Below are 14,078 nucleotides of genomic sequence, written 5' to 3' on the forward strand. Positions count from 1 at the left end.
CCCTGCAGGGGATGGGACAAAGTTAAGGTTCTAGGAGGTGGCAGCAGTGGTGTTTAGCAGCTGCTTTTGTGGCTGCTGCCATTGCCAACTGACCCAAAAACCCTGGAAAATCCAGTTATGTGGCAGACAAAGGACCTTAAGGAGACTCCCGTCCACGAAACAGATGGACACTTGGGTTTCTAAACTCACCAGGCCAATACAGGGCAGGGAACTGACTGTACTCCCTTTTCTGTGACCTCACCCCTCCACTTTCCTCCTACCATACCCCTCCTGGAGATGCCTACATGTTCAAAGAAGGAAGGCAGGTATGCTCTTAGCTGCTGGGGTAGCAGGCAGTGTAGTTCCTTTCTCATTTCCTCGCTGGACTGGTTTATTGTTTGAAACCTTTGGAGAAGGGGAAATCGATTTCAGTTCACCGCCTGTGCACCAGGTGGTCTCTATCTACAGTTGCCAGGAAAGACTTCCTTTGGGTTTGGCTATAATATTTTGTTGTTTCTTTGTGAGATTATTGGGCTTGTTTTCCCCCCTTTCTTCTGGTTTTTATGATCCATTCTGCTTAAGAAAGGCTTGCCTGCTTTTAGGAATATTCATTTCATGACCACCCTAAGAAAGATCTGGAGATTGCCTTAGCCAGAGCCTAGGAATTGTTATCATTTCTGAAATGCACAAGTAGAAAGCACCTGTTCTGAAGGTGCCTGCCATTTTTCAGTGGCAAGCGCACAGTTGTTTTTCCCTTAGGATTAAAGCATCTAGCCTGTTGTGCAAGAAGGAGGAAGTATGTTTTGTCTTTTGCTTGCTGTCTAATTAAGACCCAGTGTTAATTTAACCTGAAGGGGTATAGATTGGATATGGCTTCTTTTCAGTTGAATGCACATGATTTGGGGTTTTGACTTCTATGCTATATAGGTATCAAAATCACGACATTGGTTAGCACTGCTGTGAAAGCACAGGGAGCCTCCCACTCATACCTGCCAGATTATTTGACAATATTTCCATAAATATTATAGCTTTAAAGGAGAGTATTTTGGTTTTCCCCCCAAAGGACCACTTTACTCCCAGAAAGAAGGGAAAATAAAAACACTGGTTTGTTTCCGGTTGTAAGACAGATATCTATCAGACCAAGAACAGCTATTGGCCTTGGCAAGAATTGACCAAGGATGGCCATAACCATGCCAAGCTTTACTAGCCATGTATATATATTGCTTTCAGTAAAAGAAGCCTTATGTGTTTGATTTTTTTTCATACATTAAACTAACCAGATAAGGACTTTCCATTTATTTGGCAGCCTTTTAAGTTGATACTTTCTCTGAACAAATACAATAAGTCTTCACCTGATGTACATTTTATCAGCAAGAGCTGTCTCCCCATAGCCCAAGTAACTTATTGCCCTTTAGTGGGGATTAATTCACTGAGAAAAGCCTTTTAGCTTGCTAGCTTGAACTTGTCCAGATAAATGAGAGCCTGCAAATTCGTCCGTCTCAAACGATTGCTTCCAATGTTCAGAGTATCTTCTTTTATTTTTAGATGAATCTGCGTTCGGTATTTACTGTAGAGCAACAAAGGATTTTGCAGCGTTATTATGAAAATGGGATGACAAATCAAAGTAAAAATTGCTTTCAGCTCATATTACAGTGTGCGCAAGAAACTAAGCTGGACTTCAGTGTAGTCAGGGTAAGTACAGAGGTCTTCCACCCTTGAATTGACATCATTTCATAACAAATTATATTTGTTTAACGTGAAAACAACTGCCAGGCATGAAGGCACTAACTTTCTCAACAACTTAGTTTCCTTGGTATAACTTAATGCTAATTTTTGTAGCAAGAGCACTCCATCCGTAGTCTGTATTGATGTTCCTGTGAATGTCTTGGGAGCATGAAAGCCTTTGTTGGGAAGGTGGGGGGTGGGCAGGTCCATCAAATAAATGAACTTCTCGAGGGTTGCTTCTTCTTTTCGGCTGTCATTAAGTCTTTAATGAAATTTGACCTTTTCCTAGAGATTGATTTCAATTATCTGAGGAGCCCCAGATGTGCCTGACTCAGTGCTACCTGTTCTTTGGACGTAGACCTCCCAAGAAGTCTGTACACCTGATATAATTGAATGGCACTCATGACAGGGACATTTGTTGACCTGTATAGAGAGAGATTTTCGTTTTGGCTTTTAGTTTTATAAAGTATATATTCATTTCATCAGGTTGGTTGAATGAGTGGGCCATTCCCAGAAAGATATGGCATTCCAATGTGAATGATGCTTTGGTACCCAGAGCAGTCAAGTTATCCAAATCATAGTTGTTAGCCATTTGGGAGAGAGCAAAGCAATGAACATACTAAAAAGCCTCAATCTAATGGTTTAGTTGGGAGGAGGTCTCAAATTCATTGATCCTTTCATAGTTGTTGGCACATGATCACCTTCCTCCTGACACCAAGAGTAGCAGATTTCTCAACCTTGGCATTCTTTTGGAGTAATTTGGGAAAGAGAATGTAAGTCTTGTTTCTAATGTACTTTTCTGGGGAACCTCTTCAAAGAAATTTAAAGATAGAAATCTCTTGTCAAGCAGAATACTTTGGAGAGTACATTTCCTTCATTCAGAGAACATGTTCCTTTCAAATAGGGATTTGTATCAGTAATCGTAGGAAAAACAAATTGAGAACATAGCTTTCCTGTTTGCTAAGCTCAACCTTCAACCAAAATAGATTTATGTGAGGACCAGAAATGTATCCCCTGGGTAGCTCAGTGTTGTATTGCGAAAGAATATTTTGACTTAACCTCATAGTTGTTTAAAAAAAGATAAAAGAAAAAAAGAAATCATTTTGGAAAAGTGGCTATTCTACAAGCCTCCTTTTGGTTGTGTTTAGGGTATTTAATAAAAAGGAATGAGTAACAGTAGCTCAGGTTGATGAGATCCCATTTTGTCAGATCAAATTCTCATTTTTGAAGTGTGACTTCCTTTTGTTTTTCCCCCCTTTTATCTTCCTGTTACTTTGATGTAAAAAGTGTTCTCAGGCAGTTGTATGGCAGACTCTTAGCTTTCATATTGCCAATTGCTCATTGCAATCTTCCTCTAATAACTTGTTTTTTGTGCTTGAAAATTGAGAGTGCGTTGAAATACAAAGATGTGGAATTGTGCTGTTGCCGAAGCCAAAACAGGGAATGGACTTAATGGGAATAAAGAAAATTGATGCCTAGAACATTAGATTACAAATAAGATTGGAACCAAAGCATTAGAAAATTTGTAAAGTTTATGCATGCTCACCATTCCAAACAAGTGTAAAGAATACAGGAATTCGTACTTTCTAATCCACACTCCAATGGAATTTGGGCAATTTTTCCAGCCCAGGGTGAAGAGAGCTGTGTGAAAGCCTCCACCTCAGCCTTTGCTAGTTCTCTGTGCCCCAGTTGAGAGAGAGTTTTGTTTCCTTTCTTTAGGTCATTATGCATTTGATTCACAGTACCCCTTCTTCAAAGAACTCCAGATCTCTGGTTCAGAGGGCTTTTAAACAACATTTCCTATAGAAAGAAGGCTTCCAAATATTAGGCCAGTAAAGTGAGAATAAATCTAGAGTGAGACTGGAAGAGGGAAGAGGAAGAGAGTCACTGAGAGGAAGTTGCTAAGCATCAAGTTGAGTTTAAGGGGATCGGTATGGAAATGAAGGGTCAGCATCAGATAAATCTCACTTTTGTATTCTGCGTAGCGTTGCTTTGTCAGCTCTTAACCAAGATTCTAATATTATCACTTGACCCATTTGTTCATCTCAGAACAATAGAACATTTATACAGTAGAACAGTGTACATCAAACATACATGCTTGAGTTGTTGACTTTTTCCCGAGACTCCTAAACGTTTTTTTCTCCTATAGAAATAACAGTTGGACCTTGGCTTATACAGAACCCTTGGGGAGTGAGTCATTCTGGATTGCTGAGGGGTTACTCCTTCACATATGAATTGTTTGCTTTTTTTATGTCAACCATTTTGGAAAGAGATCTTCCTAAACTGTTTTTCCCACTTCCTTGCATTCTCCAAAAGAGGATATTGACCATCATTTAACCTTTCCTTGATGACTCAGAGGCATCACCAAGAGCATCAGTCATAGTACACTGCTGTGGAACAGTGACGCCCTCAGGGCCAATTAGTGTGTTAGGACCTTTTGCCTCCACACTGCAACGGCCCCCACGGACTGAAGTCCTTTTTTGAATTCTTTTGTCTGCTTCTGATAGTGAGTTTTCTCCCCCCTCCCCTTCCTCCTTTGTCAGGCTGTCAGATATCACTTCTCACTTCTGTCTATAGTTGCCCATCTCCCCAACCTTCTGAAATGTCACCTCTAATCTGCTGTGGGTTTGTTAAGCCAAAAAACTAAGCTCATTAGAACTGTGTGTAAAGTAATAGGAGAGAGACTCTGAGAGAATTTCTTATGAGCACATGCATGAGTTTTAATGCATGGGCTTTTGTGATATGTCTTGGCTGCTTGGAAATCTTTTTTTTTGCCTACTTTCTGATTTATCCTTGATGGGCAAGTTTTCTAGCTCTTTGGGGTCTTTATATAATTTAGCTTTTGGCATGTGCCTTGTTCAAATCTCCAATGTAACATAATACAAAATAATCCTTAATTTTACAGTATATTCAGGTTATTATGCATGTCCCCAGTTCACGTTTGCATGGTGAAAACATGGTGGTTTGGGGGTGGAGAGGCAGGGAATGGGGGGAAGCAGATTTGTTCCAAAACTTCTCTTCAAGAGGCTGGAGCTAACCATTTTAGAATTTCTTAGAGAATTATGTAGGTTTCATTCTTAATAAACATTCAGTGCCTGCTTAGTATAAGGCATTATGGTAGGCTTTGGAGATTCAAAGAGGAAAAAAATATCACACAATCTCTGACCTTAAGGTACTTGGTGGGGGGCTGGAGTGGGGAGGTGAGGGAGTTGGGAATGCAACATGGACCCTAGATAAAGATTATGCAAGATAAGATGTGATAGGGGAAAGAAGGGAGCCAGACAAAATGCTCTAGGACTGTTTGGAGAGGAAGAAGACACTTTAAGCTGAGGAGGATCAAGGTGCTTCAGGGAAGAGACTTTCCTATTAGAATGTTTCATTTTTCCCCCTCTGTATTAAAATCATACAATTTGTAGCTTGAAGGGACCATAGAGATAATCTAGTTCAACCTCTCTATTTTACAGATATAGACACTGAGAATTACTTATCATTTGTTTGTCAAATGAATGTAAATATGCAGCATGGTGTCCATGCTTAATTTTCTAAATTTGAGAAATCACTAAGTGGTTGCTAAATGCCAATACAATTTAATGTATTTCTTTTTAAATAGGGGTCAAGATTAACATGGAAGTTTTGTTTGCTTAATTATTATTAAGCCAAAGACATGGACCATGGACATTTTTTTGTTTGGACCATGCCTTAAAATATATCTTTCTTATGATGTTTTTGCTCTATCTTAGCCATTGCAAGACTTAGAGGATCTCAGAATTTTCAAGATTTTTGAGCTGATCTCATCCCCTCATCCCCAATCCCTCAGCTTTCAGATGAGGACTTTTCAGAGCCCTTAGTATTCAGCTGTATTATGCCAGAGGCTTTCTTCCTGCTTGTTGCTTCAGCTCAATCAGAATGAGTTTGAATCCAGCATAGCTGTCTTGGCATTGTCCTCATTTGGACATAAGCTAGTCATCAAAGCACAGGCACCTCTTCCTAGAATTTCTCAACAGTCATGATAATAACGATGCTTCAGGTGGTGCTGATACTAAATCACAGTTCTCTAGCACTCTCTGTTCTATGCTATACCCATGGAGGCAGGGAATAATCATTGTGGGCCTGAATCTCTTAATTTCTTTGCTACGAGGAGTTCCAGGGGTGGCAACTTCCTCTACCCCATAAGCGACCCACAATTTCTCTGTAACTTAGTCTTAGAGAGTTGGAGAGGGGGGCTGAGAGGTTAATTGATTTCCCCAATATCACACTGTTAGTAGATGTCAAAGGCAGGATTTGAGACCAGGTCTTCCTGATACCAAAGCTGGTCCATTATATCATAGTAACATTATTGTGTAGTATTGTCTTCATTATACAAATGAGGAAATTGGGGCTAGGAAAAGTTGAAAAAATTGTTTAGTGTTTCTTGTCCAATAAGTGGGGCTGCCAGAAATCAAACCTAGGTCTCTCCTGACTCCAGGTCCAGTGAGCTTTCTAGTCTCTCGCCCTCCTTTTTAGAGTAGCATTGTTTTTTCTATCTGGTGTAATTACCATTAAAAATCAAGTAAATCTTACAAAGAATCAAAGAACAATGCAGTTGAGGGTTGGCCATTATAAAACATCTTCACTGTCCTTGTATAAAGGTTAGGTGCTGTGCAATCGGGGAAGGGCAGTGATACAGTACACTTTGGAGAAAGGTTTGAAGTATCTACCAAGTGTCTGTCTATACTTTGATCATAATTAATTTTTGGAGAGGTCTTTTATTTGGCTCCTCTTATCTTTTAGCTAAAAGTGATCTTATGGGAAATGTGAACACAATTTATTATTTAAAAATTAGCCTTGCTAGTGAGCCGTTAGGGTTTGGGGTCTTTTCATGTGAACTTTTTTGTCTTTCCAGACTTGGGTTGGCAACAAGAGAAGAAAAATGAGCAGCAAGAATGCAGAGTCTGGATCCTCAACCCCAGGGACTATACCTGGTACCCCTCAAGCATCTCCAGATATGGCTGTCAGAAACATAGTCAATGTCAATGTCGCTCGACCCCCAAGCCAGCAATCTTCTTGGGCCTCTAACAATGATGTCATAGTGACTGGTATCTATAGCCCAGCTAGTTCTTCCAGTAGGCAAGGATCCACCAAACAGACAAATGTTCAAATGGCAGAAAGTCATAAAATCCCCATTCAGAGATCCTTGGGGAAAAATGAGCCTGAATTTCAGCTCCATGTTCCTGTGCAGAGGCAAATGGCACACTGTAAAAATGCCTCGCTGCTCCTGGGTGAAAAAACGATTATTTTGTCAAGACAAACCAGTGTGCTGAATGCTGGAAACCCTGTATATAACCAGGCCAAGAAAAACTATGGAGGTGCCTCAGTCCAAGCTGCTGAAATGCCATTACCTCAAAAGTCAACGGCATGCCACCGACCTTGCAAAACAGAACCAGTAGGGGGTCAAAGGTCATATAAGCCCGAGCATTCAAGTCTCATACCACACAGCTCATCTGGACAAAGGGCAGGTGTCAGAGACCCTTACTGTAGTGCCCAAAACCTGGAAATCCGGGAAGTGTTTTCATTGGCCGTTAGTGACTATCCCCAAAAAATGCTTGGAGGGCACACTACACAGAAGCCTAGCTCAGCAGAAGGGAATTACTTGTCCATTGCAATGGAGACAGGTGATGTTGATGATGAATATGCCAGAGAAGAAGAGTTGGCCTTGATGGGAGCCCAGATCCCAAACTACTCAAGGTTTTATGAAAGCAGTTCCCTTCGAGCTGAGAACCAAAGTGCAACTTTGCCTGGACCAGGGAGAAATATGGCGAATTCACAATTGGTGAATGCCAGAGACTTGCCTGACAATGTACTCTATCATAGAGACTACCACTTGGCACCACGGACCTCATTGCATACACCATCCAGTACGCTGTACAGCAGTGCTAGTCCATCACGAAGTCATTTTTCTCCACATTTTGTATCATCGAACCAATTGAGGCTATCACAAAACCAAAATAATTACCAGGTAATTTGCAAGTTTTGTTTGTTTGGGTTTTTTTTGTTTGTTTGTATTTTCTGACCAAAGTCTACGTTTAAGTATCGAAATCTCTTTTTTCTGATCATTCCTCAGATTAAGACTTGGGTCAAGTATCTCATAGTTTGGAGAAATCTTGAGGATTGTGTTTTTTTTTCCTTCAAGGCTTGGTGTTTTGGTGTCATATCCTGGAGCATCTTGTATTTCCTTTGCCCTTTTTAGAAGTGCTGACTTTTTTCCATTGAAGATAGTAATTTTAACACCTTGGCACATTTCCCATAAGGTTTGAAATGAGGTTGATTTGTCAGGAAATGGTGGCTGCCTTATGGGAAGTACAGTGCTTTCTGTCACTGAAATTGGATTGAATTAGCTAGCTACATCCTCTTTAACTTGGATTGTTCCTTTAAGGCAAGGGTTCTTAGCCTGGGGGCTGTTAACTTTTGAGGAAAAAAAAAATTTATCACCGTATTTCAATAGAAGTGGTTTCTTTTGTAATGCTGTTTTTTGTAATGTATTTTTATTCATTCAAAAAATTTAAAATTCTGAAGCAGGATCCATAGGCTTCACCAAACTGCCAGAGATGTCCAGAATACAAAAAAAAAAAAAAAAAAAAAAAGATTAAGAACCTTGCTTTTGCCTATGCCTGCAATTCAGCTCCTTACCACCAGATGGATGGGTGCTTTGTTCAAATACAGTACAAAGGTGATTTCAGTCTTCCATCTTGTCCCTGAGGGCTGATGGTTAAGAAGCTAGTGATATCTGCTCCAGAAAGCCATCAGAATAACTATTAATCAGACTATTTTATATAAGGACATAAATCTAGAGGAAATTATACAAATTAAAGAAACACCTAGGCCCAAAATTGATCTTTTTTCCTGCTCTTTCATTAGTTCATTTACTTATTAGCTACATCTCTGATGTCCTCTGAGAGACTAAGTCATGGACTTCCTTATTCTATGGGTCAGAATTTTTCCAGCTATATCTGCTCTGGAGCTGCTTTGGAATTGTTTCTTCCTGCTGTAGGAATGATGCCTATCTGTACCTAGGATGATGCCAGGCCATTCACACCTATGTTATGAAGTCAGTTTGTCTTCCTAGTCCTAGTGAGGAAAAGCTGCTCTATCCCTTTTCTTCTTCAGTGTTTATATATGAAAAACTAAAACTCATAGCCACTATATCACCAGGTATCCTGTCCTGACCTCCAGGAGACCTTAGCTTTATTGGGAATAAAATGATTGGGCTGAATGATCTCTAAATACCCTTCTAGTTCTAAGTTCTATGAAATCTGATGAGGAAGGTGCCAAGCACCTTTCTGTTGTGTGACAGCTAATATAATTGTGAACAGATAATGAGTACTTGCTGTCTGTGAGACAGTGGCAAGAGCTCTGCCATGTTCCCAGAACACAATGCTTTGCACACAGATAGCACCTATAAATGTTTTTGAATGGGTGGATGGGTAGATGGCTGCATGTCAATTCCATGTTGGTTCCATCATCTGTGTAATTAGAACCACTCAGAACCATACTTTTCTTTCCTCCTCCCCTCCCCCCTTAAAATACTTAATCATATGTGAGTATAACACTCAACCCTTCTTGGAAAACATACGTTATCTCATTTGAGTCTCTCAATAACCCTAAGGTAGGGACTCCAGTCATTATTCCCTCTACTTTACAAAAGCAGAAACTTGCCCAGGGTCCCAGAGATAGTCTCTGTTTATGACAGGATTCAATCCCAAATCCCTCCTGCATCCAAGTCTAGCATTCTTTCCAGTGTGCTGTGCTGGGTGCAGATTGTAAGACATCCAAGGGAACCAGAGAGGTTGGTATCAGATCTACCTTAATCCCACTCTTGAAGACTGGAGTTCAACTCTGTCAGCTTCAGAAACAATCATCCCGAGCAGGCCTCAGAACCAACTCTTGTGACAGGGTGCATTGGCTTAGGGGTGTTCTACATTGGAGCCACCTTAGGCTTTCCCTAGTTTGGGTTCATTCCTTTGGGGGGGACTTGCAATCACATCGGTCCCTGGAGTTTCCCCTCACTGTGTAATTCTCCTCAATGTCAAACCATCGGTATATCATACATAGGCTTACTGTGCTGATTAAAGATGAATAATTAATGACCATCTATGTGAAGAGCTTAGAGCTTTTGGAGGCAAGGTGCTATATAAAGTCAAGATTTATTATTGCTATTCTTATTTTGGCTTTCCCATCTCAGGGATTTCATTAGATCTTATGAGCTAATGGAAGGAAAGCACTCTGAGTACCTCTAAAAGGCACTTTATAAACACAAAGCATCCTCATTAGTGACAGTATCTTGATAATCTCTTCCTACTCTCTCCAGTATTTGTGGACTTAAGTATATCTTGTTATTACATCTTCCTTTATTGCATGTGGTCAAAGACACACAAAGAAAAGTTGCTTCTTGCCGTACTTTGGTCTTTTGAAAGGTCTTCTGTCTCATCAATGGGTGTGTTCTGTCTGCTGGCCCAGATCACAGCCCACCCTCCCTCTTCCATACCTTTTTGGCCAGTGTGATTCTCATGCAGGTTTTTTCCTAAGTCCCTCAACATTCTGGAGAAGTAGTGTCAAACTCAAATAGAAAGAGATCCCTGAAAGGTGCATGTTGACTTTGAAAACTGCATATTAACATTATCTATTTTGTATCTTTATGTATTTTGTTTTGGGGCAGCTAGGTGGCATCGTGCATAGAGTGCTTGCTGGACCTGGAGTCAGGAAGACTCATCTTTGTGAGTTCAAATCCAGCTTCAGACACTTACTAGTTATGTGTCTCTGGGCAAGTCACCTAACCTCCGTTTGCCTCAGTTTCCTCATCTTTAAAATGGGGATAATAATAGCCCCTACCTCCCAGGGTTGTTGTGAGGATCAAATGAGATAATATTTACAAAGTGCCTAATACAGTGCCTGACGCACAGTAGGCACTATAGAAGTGTTAGCTACTATTGCTGTTAAATATTCCCCAATCACCTCTGCTCTAGAGGACTACAGTTTTGTTCTTCCAGTGTTGCCTGGGCAACAGTACACCAGTCTAGCTGCCCCTCTGTTTCCCATTCCAAGCACAGGCCCACCTCCATTTCTGATCACACATCTGGCCAACACAGAAGCTGTCACTGAGAACATACCATGACTTTTTTGGACTGGCCAGTTCTTTTTCCATAACCAGGGTGCCCCCAAAGTCAGTGTAGTTTTAAGCTTTAATAATTTTGAGCTTACAACTGTGCTGACTTTGGGGACACTATCATATTTATTGAAATATATCCCCCTGTCCCTATTTGTGTCTTTTTCCTTCCCCATCATTCTTTCAGCTTTGCCGTTGGCTGCTTAGATTAGCCAAAAGTCCAGCTCTGGAGGCTTGATCAGAACCCACTTGAAGAAGAGGTTGTTTGAGGAAAATGAAAGAACAGACCTCAAAGAGGCCCAGAAGGAAGTCCACATTGTGGGCCTGCCTTCAGAATTTTGGGGGGGAGGTGGGTGGAGAGAAAGGAGTGGTAGGTTATGCTTATGGTATCTAGTATAACCTTCCCTCTTCTCCCCCTTTTAGTGGGAAAATACCTGCTAAAACAGTATTGTTTCCGGATTTGCCAAAATATTTCAGTCTTAAAACAAACCTGTTTTCAATCCTTATTTGTTTTTATTCCTCTAAAGAGGAAATCACAGTGTGAATTTGCCAGGCTGTTTAGGTTTAGGACAGCAGCCAGACATGTTTTGTTTTGTTGTTGTTGGGTCTTTTTTTTTAATCTGTTTTAATTCCAACTTTGAGTACAAAAGAGAAAGCTAGGTAAAACAAATGAAGATATGATTCCTGGGGGAAAACAGCAACCATGACAAGACGCTAGATGAGTAAAAGTTATAACTTCTTATTCAGGGCTCTTTATAGTTCTGCTTAATAAAGAAAGTGTTCATAATTAAGCAGTTAATGATGCGATCAGTACATTTTTAAAAAATGAAAATGGAATATAACCATATTTGATCCTACAAGAGTATTTGATGAAATAGTATGCATTAAGGAAGGGCTGCTATTCCAAGTTCTAATATCCCCTTTTTTCACCCCTCAAACCAATGCATAGGGAGATAGTCACTCTGAATGGGGCATTGTTGAGTTCCCCTTTAATTTTGCCCTTATTTTTAGCAGCTGCTGCTAAAATGAGGTTTGTATATTGTGTATTGTTCTTTTAGAATCCCATTGGAAACAGCATGGAATTCCAATTTACCTGATCTCTATCTCTTGTGGTTTGTAAAAGGTCAGCTGCTAAAATCATGTGGAAAAAAACTGCAAAGCAGCTTAGTTGTCAGTTGCCAGAGCTTTCAGGGATGCTAAACTTTCCCAGGCACTAGTTTCGGATCACTGAACAGAAGAAAAATTAATGTGCTTTAAAACTGTGTGAGTTGTTTAGCCAGAGGCTGTGGTGTTGAAAGTATTATTTGTTGTTGGGGTTTTTTTAAGTCTCACTTCCAAAAGACCAAATGGGGGGAAAAGGGGCAAGTACAGTTTTTCAATGTCCCAAGGCAACTTTCTCCTCCGTCTGCTAGTGTATCATGGTTCCCAGCCAGGAGCAGGTCCTTTTCACTCCCCTGAGATCCTCAGATCTTACAGGATCTCCTCTTGTAGGCCCACAACATGAAGTAGTAGTGAATACTACAAGGCCATCCCATGAATTCAGTCAATCAGTCCCCCACTTATTGAGTGCCTACTGTGTGCTTAGTTAGCAATAAGCTCTGTGCCATACAAGGCATGAAGATTTTCTTTCATTAACCTAAGGATTGAAAAACATCACTTCTGAAAAGCTTAGGAAACCCTGCAGATTAAGCCTGAGTGATTAATGCGTTTTAATACCCAGCTCATGCCAAAGCTGTGGCTGACGGAGAGGTAAAACTTTGATTTATGGATCTCTTATTGCAGAAAGTCAGTGAGCAGCTACCCAGTTGGATGTTAGTTGAATCCTGCTGATTGGTTTAGTTAATCAAATTCATTTTAATGAAACAGAACTTAATAAAATATCCACTTTTATACCCCGCATAATGCAAAGGATATTTCAGGTAGCATCTTTTTTCTCCACTCCATAAATGGACCTGAAATATTAAAAATGGGGTTATCAACCCAGGTGCAGAATCATCTTTCCAACTGGGTAATTTGCAAGATCAAAGGAGTGCTCTCTGAAGTGTGACTAGCAAAGTATTGTGACCAAACTGTAGACATGCAAATTAGGCACTGTCCCCTTCAAAGTAGCTAATTTGGGGAGGTAATAAATATGTTTATATAGCCATTCATTCAACAAACATTTATCACACACCAACGTCATACTAGAAACTCTGCTCAAAGATGTGTATACAGAGATTTTTTTTTAAAGTGACTCGGTCCCTGCCCTCAGAGAGCTTATATTCCACCAGAATGGCAAATGATTAGAGTTCCTCATTGAAACTGGCATGAGTTGATGATCCATTCTTTTGAATACTCTAAGTCCTTTATTGCCCTTTGAGGGTCAATTTGGTTTTTGAAAATGGCCAAAAAAAACCCCACTTGTAGCCAAATTGGATGAATGTGACCAAGCAAAGTAACACAGTTTAACACCAAGATGCTACATGACTATAGAATAGTTACACTGATTTCTGTGTGTGTGTGTGATTCTAAATACCATTCCAGAAGGGGATGGCCCCCAAAATTTGGACTGATGGCACCCTTGCTGGAATAAGTTTGTAGCCTCCCTAGATGACTGACTGTGGAGAAGGGGAAAACAAAATTTGCAGAGTTTGGAGGGGTATGCAATTGAAGGGTAGTTTGTTTCAGAGCACTTTGAAAATTGACCCCTCTGCTTGACTACCATCTTATTTGTACCACAAATTTATGGAAATACAGATATGAGTTGGGTGTCCCCTAAGACTCTGTCCAGGTCTTCTTTTCTTCTCCCTTTATACTAGCTTAACTTGGTGATCTCATTAGGTCTCATAGGTTCCAATATCAACTCTTTGTAGATGATTTTCACATCTATTTATCCAGACCTAACCTCTCTTGACTTCCAGACTCATATCACCAACTGCCTTTTGGATACTGTGAACTGGATGTTCTGTAGACATCTCAAATTCAGCTTGTCTAAATAGAACTCATTGCCCTTCTCCCCAAAACCCACCATCTTCCAAACTTTCCCATAACCATTGAAGGCTCCACCATCCTCCTAGTCACACAAGCTCAAAACCTGTGTCAGTCCTTGACTCCTTATTCTCAGCCCACATATTCAATCTATTGCTAAGTCCTGTCATTTCTACCTTTACAGTATCTCTTGTATACTTCCCCTTTTCCCATTCAGATAGCCAACAATGTAACATGGGCCTGTATCGCCTCATTCCTGGACTATCGC

The 14,078-nt window shown here is 40.4% G+C and overlaps 1 protein-coding gene across 1 annotated transcript in view; it reads left to right on the top strand.

Annotated features, from left to right (window-relative positions):
• Nucleotides 1-1,524: 1,524 nt before the first annotated feature.
• The window catches only part of HDX (highly divergent homeobox), a 68,388-nt gene continuing 55,834 nt past the window's right edge, over nt 1,525-14,078 (top strand). Inside the window, exons 1-2 of the mRNA XM_036740183.1 lie at nt 1,525-1,671; nt 6,587-7,699. Of these exons, the coding sequence (XP_036596078.1) occupies nt 1,525-1,671; nt 6,587-7,699 (1,260 nt within the window). The remainder of the gene's footprint in view (nt 1,672-6,586; nt 7,700-14,078) is intronic.

The sequence above is a fragment of the Trichosurus vulpecula genome, chromosome X, assembly GCF_011100635.1.
Source record: "Trichosurus vulpecula isolate mTriVul1 chromosome X, mTriVul1.pri, whole genome shotgun sequence".
In the NCBI taxonomy this organism is placed as follows: Eukaryota; Metazoa; Chordata; class Mammalia; order Diprotodontia; family Phalangeridae; genus Trichosurus; species Trichosurus vulpecula.